At 43.5% G+C, this 18,107-nt stretch overlaps 1 protein-coding gene across 11 annotated transcripts; it reads left to right on the top strand.

The window, feature by feature from the left end:
- Window positions 1–198: 198 nt before the first annotated feature.
- Window positions 199–14,028, top strand: LOC124636805 (zinc finger RNA-binding protein). 11 transcript variants are annotated; one of them, XM_047172957.1, is made up of 20 exons: window positions 199–354; window positions 547–686; window positions 1,705–1,910; window positions 3,110–3,272; window positions 5,536–5,629; window positions 5,847–5,970; window positions 6,328–6,586; window positions 7,433–7,749; window positions 7,972–8,091; window positions 8,244–8,339; window positions 8,486–8,674; window positions 9,253–9,335; window positions 9,480–9,690; window positions 9,757–9,877; window positions 10,670–10,764; window positions 11,136–11,231; window positions 11,591–11,743; window positions 11,952–12,047; window positions 12,157–12,265; window positions 12,616–14,028. In XM_047172957.1, the coding sequence occupies exons 1-20, from the start codon at window positions 302–304 to the stop codon at window positions 12,678–12,680; spliced, it is 2,790 nt and encodes a 929-aa protein (XP_047028913.1). In that variant the 5' UTR covers window positions 199–301; the 3' UTR covers window positions 12,681–14,028. The 11 variants fall into 11 exon arrangements, with proteins under 11 accessions (XP_047028913.1, XP_047028914.1, XP_047028920.1 ...); XM_047172958.1 differs by having other exon boundaries at window positions 9,256–9,335; XM_047172964.1 differs by having other exon boundaries at window positions 7,535–7,749.
- The last annotated feature ends 4,079 nt before the right edge of the window (window positions 14,029–18,107 follow it).

The following is an 18,107-nucleotide window of genomic DNA, read 5'->3' on the forward strand; positions in this document are numbered from 1 at the left end:
CGATTGCAAAGTCTTAAATTATTCAAAAGCAGATTATTGTTATTGCGCTCATCCAAAGTTCAATTAAGTTTGATTTGAAAAGCATACATTATTTGAAACAGTTTGAATCTATTTATAATAATTGTAACATTTCGGCCGAAATTTGTCGCATCCATTTTAACCATATTATGGGTAAAAGTTTTTTTTACTAGAAACATTGACTGGTCGATAAAATTGTGGCCGCCATATTTGTCAAAGACAACCAAAACGCCGGTCTTTTCCGCTTTGAAGCGTCTGTTGTTTCGACGCGGAAAATTGGTAAATGATGGCAGCAAATAATTATTTTGGGTTTACTCATGGAGGAACCCAATACGGGTAAGTTATTTTTGCAATATCCATAAAAAGTATGATGTAGTATATCTTATGAATGTGGTATGAGAGAATTGTGATGGATGTGCCTTGTGCTCATGTTTGTCCTAATCAAAATGGCGTCTGAAATGTATTGATCGTGGGATTTTGATAGTGAAATGTGATTTTATTTGTAATGTGAGTTTGGCGTGATTTTAGAGCGGCAACGGCTAGTGCAGCGTATGGCGGTCAGACTGGGTATGCTGTAGCACCGGCTGCGACTGCCGCTACGTACGGTACCCAGCGTGCCGCCGCTACTGGGTACGACACGGCATATCAAGCGGCTGCGGCCACGCAAGGTGAGTAAAAGCTTCCAAATATGAAATAAACACTGTGAAACGTGATTTGTTTACAAAATAAACAGGTACTTTTCCCTATCTTAGTTATCTTCATCTCCATAACGACAAGCCGTATAATCGATAACACTTCGAGTAGATCGTGTAATGGAGCTATAAGCACTACTAGGAGCCCTGGTTACTGAGAAAGACACTCTGTCCAGTGTTCTTTACAAACAACTTCCTGTCAGTGACCTGTGATTCATTGGTTAGGCAAATGAATAACTGTACTTCTCTGGTTGGCTGACTACACTCAATAGATGTGAAGAGTATCTTATTCACATTACCATTTAAACACTGTTTTTGTTATTATCTTTCCCAATAATCTGCAACATGTTCTGTTCCTGTACCTATAAACATCTATATAAATGTTGCTATACATAGCAATAGAAGCACTGTTACTAATACTAGGCTTGTCAAAATCAGCTGTTACAGTATAATATCTCGGGTCCATTAATAATTACCACCAATAAACATTAATGAAAAATAATCTAGGCCCAAGTCCATCAACAACATAAACTTTGAAACTCCTATGTGAAAATTCATAATAAACTGTTGTATTAAGAATATTCATGTTTATGTTGTTGATGGACTTGAGCCTTTTTTTTTTTTTTTTAACGACGCAAAAAATCATCAAATGACCCCTCCCGCTGTGGGTTAGCAGCGGTGAGGGAGTGTCAGACTCTTACTGACTAAAAGCCGTCGTGTTCCGTCGTAGGCCTTCTTATGTGCTAGGGCCGCGGTACTTCTTTCGAACGACCAGATTATATTTACATTAATGTTAATTTGTTGCTTTGTTTCTGTTCACCATATCATTGTTGTTACACTTGCATTATGTACATGTCATTTGAATTATTTCTTGATAAAACTCACTTAAAAAAAATGTATACAATATTAATTTCACTAAAGTATTAGCATCAGGATGTTCAACATGACATGTTGCCAAGTATACAATGTGTAACCGATACAATGGTACTAGTAGTGGTAACAGGCATGGTTTTACCAGCAGCGGCTCACGCGCACGCACACGCGGCGGCCGCGGCGGCGTCGGCCTACGACGCCAGCAAGTCTGCCTACTACCAGCAGGCGGCGGCCGCGTACCCTGCGGCCGCGCCGCCGCAGCCCCAGCCCACCTACGACGCCACAGCCGCCAAGCCTGCCTACTCTACTCCTGCTACATACGCTCAGGTGAGATCATACTCACATTTTATTTCAAACATGCTGTCTGTCCTTTCAAGACCATTAGTCTGGAGATACACTCAGTAATGTTGGTTACTGAGATCAGCTAATATATTTAATAATTTATTGACACGTTATTATAGCAAACCATGTCTAAGCAGGAAACAATTAATCAATATTATATTTCTTTCAAAAGATACTATTTATTGTTTCTGGTGTTGACAAACAAGAGTTTATAACTTAGATATTTAAATAGTAATACAATGATTATTCCGTTCCAATACCACAGATCCATTTTCAATCTTTCATTTTCACTATATCTTGAAGATTTTTATATTACCTACTAGATTAAACAGAAAAATTGATAGTTATTTGCCAGTTTTTTGAATACACATCTCTAGACAGGCTACTTGCTCCTTTGAATAGTTGTAACAATTTCACATGCCTGAAAATGAGTGATTGTAGGTTTATTTACTTGAATACATTATATTAAGACTAGTGATTCTCTGAATATTAAACACATTTGATAGACCCAAGATTAGAGCTAACCCAGAAGCCATATTAACATTCAATTTCACCGAAAGTGTATTGCAACCTTGGGGGTGAGACAAACACGTGCCTTAACGCCAACCAATTTGTGCGATTGATTTTTAACGACGAAGCCCCACACCATCAATCAAGTACAATTTGTGTCATGCTCAGAATCGATTCTCAATTGCTATATTGAACCCATCCAATTTATTATACCAGAGACATCCTCTATTATAAGTATTGTTCCTGGCACTTTGTTTGGTTAGCTTTATTGGTTCTTCTTCAGATAGTCTCATACAGCCATTGGTAATAAACCTACCTATTTGTAGATAGATTATTTGCTCACTTCAATTAAAAAGATTTAAAAAAGATTTAAAAAATTAAAAGATTTAAAAATTGATAGTCAAATGAGTTTAACATACATAATAAAAAAAATTACAATGTATGTATTCTGTGTATAGGAGCTGCAACAACATACAATTTGTTATTAATTGATGTTAGACCCGCTTGTACCAGTGCTAATTAAATACGATTAATAAAATTTGAGTTAAACATGGAGACAGAATGATGTTTTAAAACACATGGAGGTGTAGCCATGTTCAGCAAGCAGTGGTGCAAGTGAGCCTCGGTGTGTGCTTATTAGTGAGTTTGTCGGACGGTATAATGTGGGGCTGAAGTCCAATCCCATGTACCAGGGAGGCGCGCGCGCGGGCGGCGGCGGCGCCAAGGCGTACGGCGGCGTGTACACCGCCACCACGGCCGCGCCCTCCTACCCCAGCCAGGCCTACAGCGCCGCGCCCGCGCAGCCCGCCAAACGTCAGTATATACACGTCAACATAGGTACCGTACTCTTTGTACACTGCGCCGCGAGGCACTGCGGTTCCTTCTCCTAACGATACACGACCCTTTGCAACGAAAGGGACTAAACCTCCCTCTTGAGCCTTCTCTAAATTCCTTCTATAACCGCACTCCCTCGCGGACGCGTACTGTACTTGTTTGTGTATCATAGCCACAGAAGCTGTAAGCAAATGGAGTGCAACGTAAATCACGATAACATTGCTCTAACAGACTTCTGTCCTGGAAACACTTGCAAATATAGTATAAGCACATTCACAATTCATTGTTACTCCACTTGCTTACTGATCTGTAATCTAAACCTTATAGTGTGAAAAAGACAACCTATTAAGCTATTTTCGTTATTAATCATAAATTAGTTTTGCTTATACTTAGTAACAGTAGCACATTAACAACAACTGAAATTAATCTAATAAATAATAAATTAAAAGTAGCACATTGTTAGAATGGTGCTAATTAGCTTTTCTTGAAGTGTTGCATGTGAGCAATGACGGGATCGGAGCCGTATTTTTAACGCTTTATAGTTAATCAAATATAGTGAAAATATGTAGGCAGATAGGGCTGTCTTTATTTTACTCTGGAGTTAGTATTATTCTAAAGTTTCTTGTATGATTAGTAGCAGTCAACTTCATTTTCCCCTCTGTTTAATAGGTGTAATTCATACTATAAGGTTTCTGCTAATGCCCCTGCCTGTGCATTGTTGATGCTTATCATCTGAGGTTTAGAAAGAAATGGAACAAACACATTGTTAACAGTCTGATAAATTCCTGGATCTGCTGATCCATATTTATGCTTTATTGAATGTTGTTATTCTATCTGGCATATCTATTTCTTCCTAAGCCTCGTAGCATTTTTATAATTCTTGCCATCATATTACCATCATTCATGATTTTCTATAAGCGGAACGATTGTCTTCTGACCTTTGCAAACCATATAGTGGAAGATTACCTACTGTTATCCTTTAGTTTAACCAGTTATTGGTACTTTGGTTGCTGCATTTTACAATCAGACTTGTTTTCATGACTTTCAAATAGATTAGTTGATTCGCAAAATGCATCAGTTATAATTTAGTGACACATTTATACTTCGGCCGTTCAGAGAATGCGTTCCTGACACCTATCAGTTAGTCACGACTAGTGATGGGCACAACATAACACTGAGTTCGTTACCGTTCCTTCAAAATGAACCGCCGCATTATTTTAAGATTATTTTCGTTTTAAATTGGCGGAATCATTTGTTTTATATTTTAGTTATTTAAGTGGAAACCCAAAAAAGGTAATATTCATATAATAAAATTGTTTTATTTATTCTTTGTTACAAGTACATTGAATTGAATGTGCGAACAGAATATTAATCAGACTCCGATTTGCTTGAGGAGGTGGTGTCTTCATCATCATCTTCGCCTACATGTATAATTATATTATTATCAATAACAGAATCAATCCTGATATCTCGGTCTAACAAAAGCCGGGTAATCAAATAAAAACAGATCGAAAACACTTGAAAAACGTGGTCTATGCGCACGAAACGACAACGGACGACTGTTTTAGCGTCACAAAATGGCGGCCCATAACGCCATTTGGGGTTACCATTTTTAATCTAAGTATAAAAATGCGGTTTGGTCATAGTTTTATTTTTATATTTCATAAAAGTTATAATTAAGTCTTATAGTCCATTATTTTCCAATTCTTAAAAAGAAAATCAAAACGTATTATTTTATATTATAACTGTATAAGAACAGATTACGATACTTGCCTGTTATTTTTAGCACAGCACTACAAAATATAAACCGCTGACATAACCTTGTAATAGCGCAGTATAGATTTAGAAAAATATTGTTTACCAAGTTATTTGACACTCAGTTTGGCACAAAATTATAACATTCATTGATTATTGATATAATAATGTTGTTTTAATGCTCCTCAATTGTTAAAACGGTAAACAACCAGCAAAAATATTTTTATCGTAACTGCAACGCCATTGCAAAGTTACGTCGTCAGTTCAATCGCGACGTGTCAGGAACGCATTCTCTGAATGGCCGAACTATAGTGTTTTTCAGACATACTTCTTAATTTTTAAAAATGCCTTTGTAACACCAAATGCTGAAAGTTTAATGACTTAGCATGCTGTGTTCTTTGGTAATAGTTTCATAGATACCAGCATTTCTACATTAAATTATTGTAGTATTAGCCATGTCATCAACAAAGCTCCTAGGCAACAAACTGACCTTGTTATTATTCCCTCATAGAGCCAACCAACAGAGGCAACACAGCGTATGACACAGCTCTCTACAACGCCGCCACCATGTACGTGGCTCAACAGAACAAGACTGGAGGTGGAACGTGAGTTACTCACACTTGCCATTTTCTGTCTGTTTACATATTCGAACTTGTTACCTTCAAAAACTTATGTTTGCTAAATATAATTGTCATCAAATAAGCTACACTAATATACTTAAATTGGTGCATAAATATAGTGCTCTACTTTTGTTATTTTGTCTTGAAAATTGTAACAACCTGCTAATTACTTAGACTAAGTATTTGAAATGTATGTGTACAGTGGCTGGAAGAACTACAACAAGAGCGGCGTAGGCGCGGGACAGACGCGGCGCCCTAAGCCTCCGCCCAAAGCGCAACAGCTGCATTACTGCGACGTGTGTCGCATCTCTTGTGCCGGCCCCCAGGTTACTACTATAAACTTTTTTGTTTGTTATTCCATGTAGAAAAAAAAGGTTACTTTGATCTTGATAAAATGTATAGCTCTTAAAATCTGAATAGTTATTTGGAAATGACTGAAAGGATATGTTTTTGTACTATCTCTTTAATCTAACGTAATGACGCAATCTAAAAATAAATTATCACGTAGTCTGTTTTTACAAAAATAGACACATAGAGAACAAGGTCATTGACACTAAATACTTATAAATATTCCACTGAAATATTGTTAGCACTGAGGGATTTTGTGTTTGGTATTTAAGATTAGCTACATTATGTAGGCCATATACAGTTTTGAAAGCATGGTGTATGTGTGTGTTGCGCAGACGTACAAGGAGCACCTGGAGGGGCAGAAGCACAAGAAGAAGGAGGCGGCCGTGAAGCTGGCGGCGGCGGGCGCGGCGGCGGCGGCGGGGCGCGGCGCGGGCGGCGGCGCGCTGCGCTGCGAGCTGTGCGACGTCACGTGCACGGGCGCCGACGCCTACGCGGCGCACGTGCGCGGCATCAAGCACCAGAAGGTCGTCAAGCTGCACACCATGCTGGGCAAGCCCATCCCCTCCACCGAGCCCACCAAGCTCGGACAAGGTATCTCACTCTACATGCTACTTTACGTCGCTATTACAAACATTTCAACAATTGATCTTCACGCTATTTCTTTTGAACAAAAAAAAAATATGTTCAATTGAGATAGTAATAAAGACACCTGCTGTTAGTATAGTTTTTAATATTAGATTGCTTTTCTTTCAATCATAAACTGTGCCTTATACTTGTAATGTTTGGTTTCGTAATTCAGTTTTGCTAATTTACATATGTTTTATAGTTTGGTTTTAACATCTTAATAAATTACAAAACTACTACTACTAATTTTTACATAATTGACATTTATATTTTTTAAAACATAATATACTTACAGAAAAGACAAAACGAATCCTAATATAATGTAATAGAAGCAACTCTGTATCCCTGTTTCATAATAAATGTGTTTTTGTATAGCTGTCATTTGTAAAATAGTGTCAACTGAAGTAGAAACTTCTGTGTATGATTGTTGTAAATCAGATATGCTCTCCAAGTACGACGCGAGTTGTACGGAGGACATATTTGTGGATGCCCCGCATCTGTGCTGACACCCGCATCGCCACAACGCCATATCTGTATAAGCGCGCGTCTAGTTGGCAGTTAGTATTGCAATAGTCAAATTTTCTCAGCGTTTACCATTTGGACACCCAGTACAGATATGTGGAGTGTGTTATATGGGCCTTTTTTATAACATTACAAAATTAACTTCAACAAAACGTAAGACAAAAACAAAAATAGAAAATAAATAAAAAACATGTAGAAAGGGCCCAAAAAGATCCTTTTCAAAACGAAACAATAAAAAAATCTAGGGGCTAATGAGTAACGAGAGAAAATTTGACTTTTCCGATCTATCAGCCAAAAAGACGGTGGCCGGGGCGCCGAAGATCGCATTCGTTGCGTCCGGCGGGCTCAGTACCGTGGCTGGAACATCCACCAAACAAGCAATCCCTGCCCAAGGAGAGAAAGACAAGGAGGGCTCCGACAAGGACGACGACGCCGACGCCGAGCCCGAGGTGCAGCCCGTCGGCCAGGACTACATCGAGGAGATCCGCGGCGACGACGGCAAGGCGCTCAGCTTCAACTGCAAGCTCTGCGACTGCAAGTTCAACGACCCCAACGCCAAGGAGATGCACATGAAGGGCCGCCGCCACCGGCTGCAGTACAAGAAGAAGGTAACCCCCACACACCACCACCACACCTGCCATTCTGTCTCATTACATTTGACCCGATGATTACTTAGTAAAAGGTTTGAGTCGCGCGTAGAGCCTGGCGGGCTCCACGCTAGCCAAGAGCTCCGCGCGACGTATGATTACACTCGCGCATGAGGGCACACTCACTCTCTCACACACACTAGTCTACCCTGGCACATGTGCTGATGCGTCTCCGTGGTGCAGGTGCAGCCCGACCTGGAGGTGAAGGTGAAGCCGTCCATGCACCAGCGCAAGCTGGCCGAGGCCAAGGCGCAGCGCATGATGGTGCGCGACGAGATGTGGGCGCGGCGACGCATGCACGATGTACGTATCATTATTTGTTCATATTGTTGGTCCAGGCTTTACCTACAGATATTTATTCAAATTCCTTTTTCTCCTGGCTTTGTAATGTGTAAATTTTATATACCAGAGCCATGTTGACTTGCTGTAATATAATATTAATCCTTTTGTACCAGGGTATGGAGGAGGAGGAACGCATGTACTGGGAGGGAGGCATGGAACCGTGGTGGGGTCGCGGGCCAGTGCCACCGCCCATGCACCATCATCATCATGTCAGTACTAACTTTGCAAGCCCTATGCTTAACAATGACTAAACTTAAAATTTGATATTAGAATTTTCATATTTATATGTCACAGATTTAACTGTAGCTAAAGGAAATCGTATTTAAAAATGATTGTTTGCCTTGGGTGTGCACAGGGCATGGGTATGCCGTACGGGCCGGTGGGACGGCGGCCGGAGACGTCGGACGACCGGCACGTGCTGGCCAAGCACGCGGAGATCTACCCCGCCGACCAGCAGCTGCAGGAGATACAGCGAGCTGTCTCGCACACTGAGAAGGCGCTCAAGTCGCTCTCCGACGCGCTCGCAGAACAGGCCAAGCCCAAGGTACCCACTTTATTACATCTCTTACTTATAGTCATTTAATGTGCCATAATTTTGCACCAAAGCAGAAGAAGCAATTCTCCATCTTATATTCAATTAAAACTTACATGTTGTTTTTTAGTGGTTATGTGATTGTAATTTCAATCTAATTTATCTAATTTTAAAAAAAGTCGTGGTGGCCTAGTGGGTAAAGGACCAATCTCTCAAGTATGAGGGCGCGGGTTCGATCCCAGGTCAGGCAAGTACCAATGCAACTTTTCTAAGTCTGTATGTACTTTCTAAGTATATCTTAGACACCATTGGCTGTGTTTCGGATGGCACTTTAAACTGTAGGTCCCGGCTGTCATTGAACATCCTTGGCAGTCGTTACGGGTAGTCAGAAGCCAGTAAGTCTGACACCAGTCTAACCAAGGGGTATCGGGTTGCCCGGGTAACTGGGTTGAGGAGGTCAGATAGGCAGTCGCTTCTTGTAAAGCACTGGTACTCAGCTGAATCCGGTTAGACTGGAAGCCGACCCCAACATGAGTGGGAAAAAGGCTCGGAGGATGATGTGATTGTAATTTTATCATGTTTTCCTTCAGCAGGGTGCTGCTAAACCTATTAAACCTGAAGACAAAAAAGATGATAAGCCTGAAGGAAAGGAAGACGGCAGGGATAATCAGTTGTGAGTAATCGTACTTTATTTAATTTTGTACTTTATGTATTTTGCTGTTACTGTATTTATTTCGTATATAAAGTGTAAATGTTCGTTTTAGTACATACTTTATTTTTGTGTTATATTGTAGAGTAAACATTGGTTGTGTGTCAGGTTCTCGTTCGTGTGCGAGGGCGAGGGCGGCGCGGCGGGCCCCGGCGCCCGCGCGCTGAAGGGCGTGATGCGCGTGGGGCTGCTGGCCAAGGGGCTGCTGCTCAAGGGCGACCGCGACGTGCGCCTCGTGGTGCTGTGCCACGACCGCCCCACCGTCACGCTGCTCAAGCGCGTCGCCACCGACCTGCCCGCGCACCTGGCGCGGCTCAAGGTGCGTGTGCTGCCGCCGGCGCCGCCCCGCCCGCCGCACCGCACTCACCACACCTCCCTCCCGCAGGCCGGCGACGAGCCCAAGTACAAGGTGGAGCTGCTGGCGGCCGAGGGCGCCGTGTCGGTGTCGGACGGCGCCGTGTCGGTGCTGGTGAGCCTGACGTCGGCCGTGATGCGCGAGCCGCAGGGTGAGTGTGGCGCCGGCTGCGGCGATGTCGACCTCGCCAATTTCGCACACACACCTCTACTGTCACTTCTGATGCTGTCGGCCGTCTTATCTCTTCTAGACTTAACTTAGCGCTGACGATACTGACACGGACGAGTGGAAATTGGTAGTCGAAATCGTCACTTTTTACTCCACCGAACGGAGGACCGATCAGCTCAGAACAAACTATCTAGATTATGGTATCATATATTTTATATTCTTTGTATTATGTATTTTACTGAGTATTTTTGTTTTAAATCTCTTGTGTGATGATGAAAAAAAAAGATAATTTGTTCAAAGTTTACCGCCCGGCGCTTGTCGCGTCGGGCAATGTGTTGAATGCTTATTTTTAGGTGTGAGTAGGTAAGATGCGGCGAGAAGAAAAGGATTTTTGATCATCTATCACGATATATCACGTGCGTTGACGCCGCACTGGTATATAACTCTACTGAAACGGAGCAAACATTCATTGTATATCTATCCCTATATATTTATTATTTTCTTTATTTACGATTATGATATAATTATAATACCCGTTAACTGATTAGGACTAATTTAGTAGATTTCATCAATTGCTATTTAAACTATTGGCACATAACGTACGATCCATATAAGTAGTACTGGTGTAAGAGCGCAGGCCACTCGTCTCCAGCGCATGCTACTGGCCCCGAGCCGGTAGCAGGCGGTCCCGCAGGCTAGGGCTAGGGCTGCTCATGTTTGCCCCGTTTTTGTCGATGTTTTGATGGTCAAACACCCTTTGTGTTGTTGTCGCTAGACGGTGGCGACATAAAGCGAGACGACAAGGATGTGCTACCGCGGCAGAAGTGTTTGGACGCGTTGGCCGCCCTACGGCACGCCAAGTGGTTCCAGGTACAGCGCCTCATTCTACTGTGTGCGCACTCCACTGCTCCTGAGCCTCACTTTCCTAACTCTTTGTTGAGCTTTACATTTTTTATCATTTCAATGCGGGAGTGCGCACGTATTTTTTAGTCACATGTTTATTTATTTTTACCAAAGTAGTAGTCTTTTATTTTAAAATTCGAGTCGAGCGAACTCCCATGAACATGTGGCTACAAGTGCTTGTATGTGTGCCCAAGCTGCGTTTCCCCGCACTCTGTAGCCAATGGGAGGGTACACGCGAACAGGAAACGCAGTTTCTGTGAAGCGTCCCCGCTGCGGTCGGTCCGTGGGCGACGCTCGCGCTCGCCCGCGGCGGCGCAGTAACCGCGTGTTGTGTGCAGGCTAGGGCGGCCACGCTGCAGTCCTGCGTCATCATCATCCGCATCATGCGCGACCTCTGCCGCCGCATCCCCAACTGGACGCCGCTCAACCCCTACGTACGTACCCCACACACACACACCCAGCTTACACCATAACGTACAGACATGATGATACCTGATGACGAGTCGTAACGTGCTCTATTAGTGCGGTGATCTAGCGATAGTATCGAGTTATTCGACGCTCCGCGATGTTCATCGCCGGTTGGGCATTTAATGACGACATGGCACTCTGATCCTACGTTATATCTTAAAGTACCTGCTATATTACATACATATTTACTAATAGACATTTGATTAAAAAAAAAATTGGTAATATAATTTGAAATTAAAAACAAAAATAGGCTAATTTATTGAGAATGAGTTTTTTTGAATTAATTACCCTTGTGGCAGTGTAGTGTATATGGTGTGGCTTGCAGGCGATGGAGCTGCTGGTGGCGGGCGTGATGCAGTCGGCGGGCGCGGCGCTGTCGCCGGGCGAGGCGCTGCGCCGCGTCATGGAGGCGGTGGCCGGCGGCCTGCTGCTGGAGCACGGGCCCGGCCTCCGGGACCCCTGCGAGAAGGACCTCATCGTCAGTACACGCACATTCTTTATCCAATACTGGTCCACTACCATTTACAGGGCTCCATATTTTAATAACTCTTTATGTATAAACAGCCTATTCTAATCACTAGAACACTTAAAAGTAATCAAAATTACAATTTTAATTGGTGCCCATTTTTTGCAAATGTTTTGTAATATTTACTAATGAATCACACGAAATCTATTTCTGTTATTAGGATGCCCTCGGCAACCTCCCACCACAGAAACGTGAAGATCTGACTGCCTCTGCGCAACAATTCCTTAGACAAATTGCCTTCAGGCAAATACACAAGGTAAGACTTTTCAGATGGCATCTTTTTTGTACCTATGAATGTAAACTATTTAAATGGGGACCCTCAGAGATAATCGTAGCATCTGATAATATACGATGTAAATGTATAGGTACTGGACATGGAGCCGCTGCCCAAGCTGAAGCACGCGACGGGCGCGTGGAAGTTCCCGCGCAAGCGCAGGCGCTCCAACACCGACACCGAGCCCGACACGCCCAACGGTACCTAGCTACGACATTATACTACTCTAGCTCTTTGAGAATATTACTATTTTTGTGAGAATCAAATATTTTAATTACTCTTGCAAAACTCAGCTTTAAATTAGTCAGTTGGATTAATTCCTCTAGTGAATATTTTCTGGACATGATGAGACTTGATGACGAGTCGTAAGATCCTCGAAACAGTGCGGTGAGCTAGCGACAGCGTCGAGTTATTCCACGCTCCGCAATGTTCACTGCCGGTCGAGTGTCTGATGACGACATGGCACCCTGATCCTAACACTAGCATGTTTGACTAAACATCTTACAATTAAAGGTATTTGGACTTATCTGTGGATGTACTCTTTCCTTAGGTGAAGGTAAGGTTGTTAAAACTGAAGAGAAGATGGACGCGTCAGAGAATCAAGCCAAGAAGTAACGCTCCCGGGCGCCGCGGCCGCCGCCGCCGCCGCTGCCGCCGCCGCAGCTGGAGTGGCGCTGGCTGCCTTGCGGCCTGCTGCTGCCGTGCTGTCGCTACACTCCTCGGAACATCTAGCGCGTACTCTTATTCTATCGTATTAGTTAATATGTGCAAATCGATCCAATATTTTGTATTATCTGTGTATTTCATTACATGAAATTTATTTTATTGGTCACATGAACTTCGTGATGATGATCTGTCCATAAAAAGATATTCTAATACACAGAAATTAAATGCCGCGGTTTACAGTAGTGTTTAATATTAGTTAGGATTAGACTATTCTATAAAATGTAAGTAGTTTTAGCGAACGCGAAGAGACAGGGATAGTCGAATTGACCAGATACTGATCGCTGTGAAGGAATTGTCATAGAGATGATTGCGATTAGACTATATGGATCTGCCTCAGGCTGGCGATTCTCGGGGATCATATAATGGGGACGAGTGCTGAGACCGTTGTTAGAAACATTACACAAGTGGAGCATCGTGTTGTGAAAGCCTGACACGAAGTCAGTCTCGCGTGTGGCCAGTCTGCGAGCAGTCGAGAGACGAGTGTAGATTACAGTATTGACTTTATTCATATTTAGTTCCTTACCGGTCCAGCCTCGCTGGACCCGGTACGTTATCCTGCGATAATGCAGTTTATTTTTAATAAACTATTACCTATATTTATTAGTTTAGTAAGGTGTATATTTTTCGTGTATGTATTTTTAAGCTGCCTCTAAAGACGGCGATATGTGAAAGTATACATAGTAACCAAGGATTCGTGTAAAGAAATGCGTATTCGTTCTTCATTGGAATCAAAAATAATGTTGAGATATGTGGCAGTAGTGTGTCTATATATAGTATCAAAATGGATACGTTAGGCTCGCGTCTATAGTTTTATGTCTTTTAGGAAGCAAAATATTCTCTGGTGGTAGACATAAAGGACAGTTTTTGATGTTCATCTCTTTATTCAGTGGTCTCTTAATTCAATGTAAGACTCAAAATGCATTACTTGCGCGAGATCTAAGTTTGTACGATTAGTTCGATACTAATCAATGTTAAGTTTTTCAACAGAGATACGCGAACACGATGTTTCCGGCAGGCACGAGCATTACATTTGGCTCGACTAAAACTCATATTGCACCATGTTATAACTAAAAATTAAAATTCGGTTTGATGTTTTTAATATATTGATTAATTTATAGGGTTATGATGAGACCCAATTTAGATAGATTTAACAAAGACTAGATTCTGTAAAACCTTTTTTATTTTTATTCTGTAAACTATGGGAGATTAATGTCAATAAAGATAATGACGAAACTTATTCGTTCTTTTATTTCACGAACGTTAGCTCATTTATTCATTCTCTCTAATTCAAATTTTGAAATAAATGAAGTCGCAACCCCATCTAGAGTCAAGTCTCCCAGTGTTCCATAGTCTGCGTGTTGAAACATATACAGTGAAAGTGAAACATGGTTAAGTGGAACCTGGATAAGTAAAATACCTCCATAATGGGAACTCATGCTGCAGTCCCATCACTTTGGCATTGAATGACCTCTGTTAGTGGGACGAAGCAAACCTCTATAACTGGAATTCGTTTTATTTTAACATAGCTTCTTCCAGCGACTTCGTCCGCGTTAGATTTGGACTATGTGCAAAGAGAGGATAATAAGAAACGAGTAATAATAATCACCAGCCTATCCAATTATCTAAATCTATGCGTACCTAGCCTATTCATCATCATCATCTCAGCCATAGGACGTCCACTGCTGAACATAGGCCTCCCCCTTTGATCTCCACAGATACCTGTTGGAAGCGACCTGCATCCAGCGTCTTCCGGCGACCTTTATAAGGTCGTCTGTCCACCTCGTTGGTGGACGTCCTACGCTGCACTTGCTAGTCCATGGTCTCCACTCCAGCACTTTTCGGCCCCATCTGCCATCTGCTCTGCGAGCAATATGGCCTGCCCATTGCCACTTCAACTTGCTAATCCCGTGGGCTATATCGGTGACTTTGGTTCGTCTACGGATCTCCTCGTTTCGGATTCGATCACGTAGAGAAACACCGAGCATAGCCCTGTCCATAGCTCGTTGAGCGACTTTGAGCTTTGAGATGAGGCCGATAGTGAGAGACCACGTTTCGGTGCCGTAAGTCATCACTGGTAACACACATTGGTTGAAGACTTTCGTCTTGAGGCACTGAGGTATGTCGGACGAAAAGACATTGCGTAGTCTCCCGAATGCTGCCCAGCCGAGTTGGATTCGGCGGTTGACCTCTTTCTCGAAGTTGGACCTACCTAATTGGACTACTTGTCCTAGGTAGATATATGAGTCAACAACTTCGAGTACCGAGCTTCCAACAGAGACTGGGGTAGGCTGAACATGGACATTTGACATAATTTTCGTCTTGTCCATGTTCATTTTCAGGCCCACCCGTTGTGAAACTCGGTCGAGGCCCTCGAGCATCATACTGAGTTCCTCCATCGACTTTGCCATGACTACGATGTCGTCGGCAAACCGAAGGTGAGTGATGTATTCGCCGTTGATGTTAATGCCAAGTCCTTGCCATTCCAGGAGCTTGAAGGCGTCTTCCATTGCGGCGGTAAACAGTTTCGGGGAGATTACGTCCCCCTGTCTTACGCCTCTTCTCAATGGAATCGGCTTCGTGCTATGCTCCTGGGGCCCGATTCTCCTAATTTTACTTAAGCGACCTTCGATTGACGTTCGACTCGATTCGACTGAGATCCAATCCCGACTCGATTACTATTGAAGCGTATGTGGCATTCCGCTATTTTTTCTTTGAAATAAACGTTTTTATTCTTTTCTGTCATTCAATAATGAATCATTTTGTCTGCAAATGTTTTACGATTGCAAAATGATTGCACGGCAAACTACCGTATAGACCAAAATTACCAAAATAGCATACCAATCGCACACCAATCAAATGTCAATCGAATACGATTGGTCTTATTAGTAGCAGAATGCCCGATATGGTTAAAACTGCTATTACGATCGTATTGCGATTCGATTACTATTCGATTTTGACATTATTAACTTAGGAGAATCGGGCCCCTGTACTCGGACCGACATGGTGGCGTTATTATACAAACACTTCAACACCTCGATGTACTGATAGTCAATATGGCATCGTTGGAGTGACTCAAGTACCGCCCATGTTTCCACCGAATCGAAGGCTTTCTCATAGTCCACAAACGCTAAGCATAATGGCAAGTTATACTCCTCGGTCTTCTGTATAACTTGCCGCAGCGTATGGATGTGGTCTATAGTACTAAAGCCTCTTCGGAAACCGGCTTGTTCGGGAGGCTGGAAGTCATCAAGCCTGTGCTCGAGACGGTTCGTGATAACCCTTGAAAACAGCTTATAAACATGGCTTATAGAAGTGTGATGGGTCTGTAGTTCTTCAATAGGCTGTTGACACCTTTTTTGAAGAACAACACCACCCCACCCCTGCTCCATGCTTCAGGCGTTTTGCCCTCGGACAGGACGGAGTTAAAGAGCTCTGGAGGACTTTAAGTACCGGTGTTCCACCCGCTCTCAGAAGCTCTGAAGTGATTCCGTCCTCACCCGGCGCCTTGTTGTTCTTAAGCTGCTTCAGGGCCATCCTAATCTCGTACAGACTGATGTCCGGGATATCTTCGGTATAATGTCGGGACAGCTTGGCTCTTGGATCTCCTGCCAAGCTGTCAACGGACTTTGCGACCTAAGTGTATAACTGTCCATAGAACCTCTCGATCTCGCCTAAAACCTCTGCCTTGGTCGACGCTATGCTGCCATCCTCCCGTTTCAGCTTAGTCACACAACACTGGAGCTGTGGTTTCGCTGTATGGTCTCTTTAACACGATTCGTATTAAAGAGACGCAGATCGTGTCGCAAGGACTTGGATATTCGTCTATTGAGCTGCCTATATGACTTCGCATCATGGGAAGACTGCAACTGTAGCAAGCGTCGTTCAGCCATGAGGTTTAAGGTTTGCTCGGTTAGTTTTTGAGGTCTATCTTTACGGCAGGGTCTAAAAAACTTAGACCCCACCGTGCGGACAGTTTCCACTAGTCCGTCGTTGATCTCGTCCACTGACACTAAGTTCTCGAGGCAAGCAAAGCGATTAGAGAGCTCGAGTTGAAAGCATTCCTGGTTTTGAATATGGGACCGAGTAGGTCGTTGCGTAGACTTCATCAGATTGGACCTTTCAAGTTTAACATTGATATTCAGTGAGGCTCTTACGATTCGGTGATCGCTACCGGTTTTTACCCTGTTGATCATAGAGACATCACTGAATATCCGTCTCTTGTCGGTCATGAAGAAGTCTATCTCGTTTCTCGTGAAACCATCGGGACTCAACCAGGTCCATTTCCTGTGAGGCGGCTTCTGGAAGAAAGAGTTCATCATGAAGAGTTCCTCTTTCTCCAGAAAGTCGGCCAGCCTCTGTCCCCTAGGGTTCCGTTGCCCATATCCAAATTGCCCCACTCTCAACTCATCACCGCATTTCTTGCCCAACCTAGCGTTAAAATCCCCCATAACAACAGTGAAGTGGGTTTTGGAACTATGTATGGCCCTACTTACGTCCTCATACAAAGTCTCAACCTCATCTTCGGAGTGTGACGAGGTCGGTGCGTATACCTGAATGACCTTTAGCGAATACCTATCTTTCGGATATTCTGAGTATTAGATATATCACCCTGTTCGACACACTGTCGATGGTTGTTATGTTGTTTACGAGGGACTTGTGAACGAGAAACCCGACACCACCTTGGGACTTTTGGTCGCCCTCCCGGTAGTAGAGCAAGTTACCAGACTTCAGGGTTACGGTGTCCTCTCCCTCTACGGACTTCGCATAACCCTATAATGTCCCAATGTAACTTGCTCAACTCCTCTTCCAGCTCGCAGATCCTTTCGTCAGTCCTCAATGTGCGTATGTTGTGTGTTACCAGGGCCAGTCGTCGTGGGGGTGGGTAGCCGGATCTCTTCCGGAGATTCTTAGCACCCCCTGCTCCACCGTTACCTTGACCGCTACCCGCACCAGGGATAGCGGAGCTGCCGGGGACTGGGGGCCTGGTTTCTGTGCTTCTCATTGGGGGGTTTAATGGCCACGCTTGGCAGGCGGGTTGGCGATCGCAGTGAGGGTGTGCAGTACGCGGAGGATGCTGCTGCCCAACCTCCGGTTTGTCCCTTAGTCGCCTCTTACGACACCCACGGGATGATTTGGGGGGAGCGCAATTCTAAGCCGGCGTCCCACGGCAAAGCCTAGCCTATTACTACTTGGCTTTAGCCACTAAGGATGCACACGTGACGGAACCTAAAAAAATGGAGTAACTTCTCCCGTTCTCACAACAATTCCCTTCACTGCTCTGCTACTATTGATCGTAGCGTGATGAAAAGTATCCTA

This window comes from Helicoverpa zea, chromosome 15 (genome assembly GCF_022581195.2).
Source record: "Helicoverpa zea isolate HzStark_Cry1AcR chromosome 15, ilHelZeax1.1, whole genome shotgun sequence".
NCBI classification, from domain to species: Eukaryota; Metazoa; Arthropoda; class Insecta; order Lepidoptera; family Noctuidae; genus Helicoverpa; species Helicoverpa zea.

Bases quoted from the DNA above. Each gene is read 5' to 3' on its own strand.
- LOC124636805 (XM_047172957.1), top strand. From the start codon at position 302: ATGATGGCAGCAAATAATTATTTTGGGTTTACTCATGGAGGAACCCAA. The intron at 9,336-9,479 runs GTGAGTAATCGT...GTTGTGTGTCAG, and splicing joins GACGGCAGGGATAATCAGTT to GTTCTCGTTCGTGTGCGAGG. The intron at 10,765-11,135 runs GTACAGCGCCTC...TGTTGTGTGCAG, and splicing joins GGCACGCCAAGTGGTTCCAG to GCTAGGGCGGCCACGCTGCA.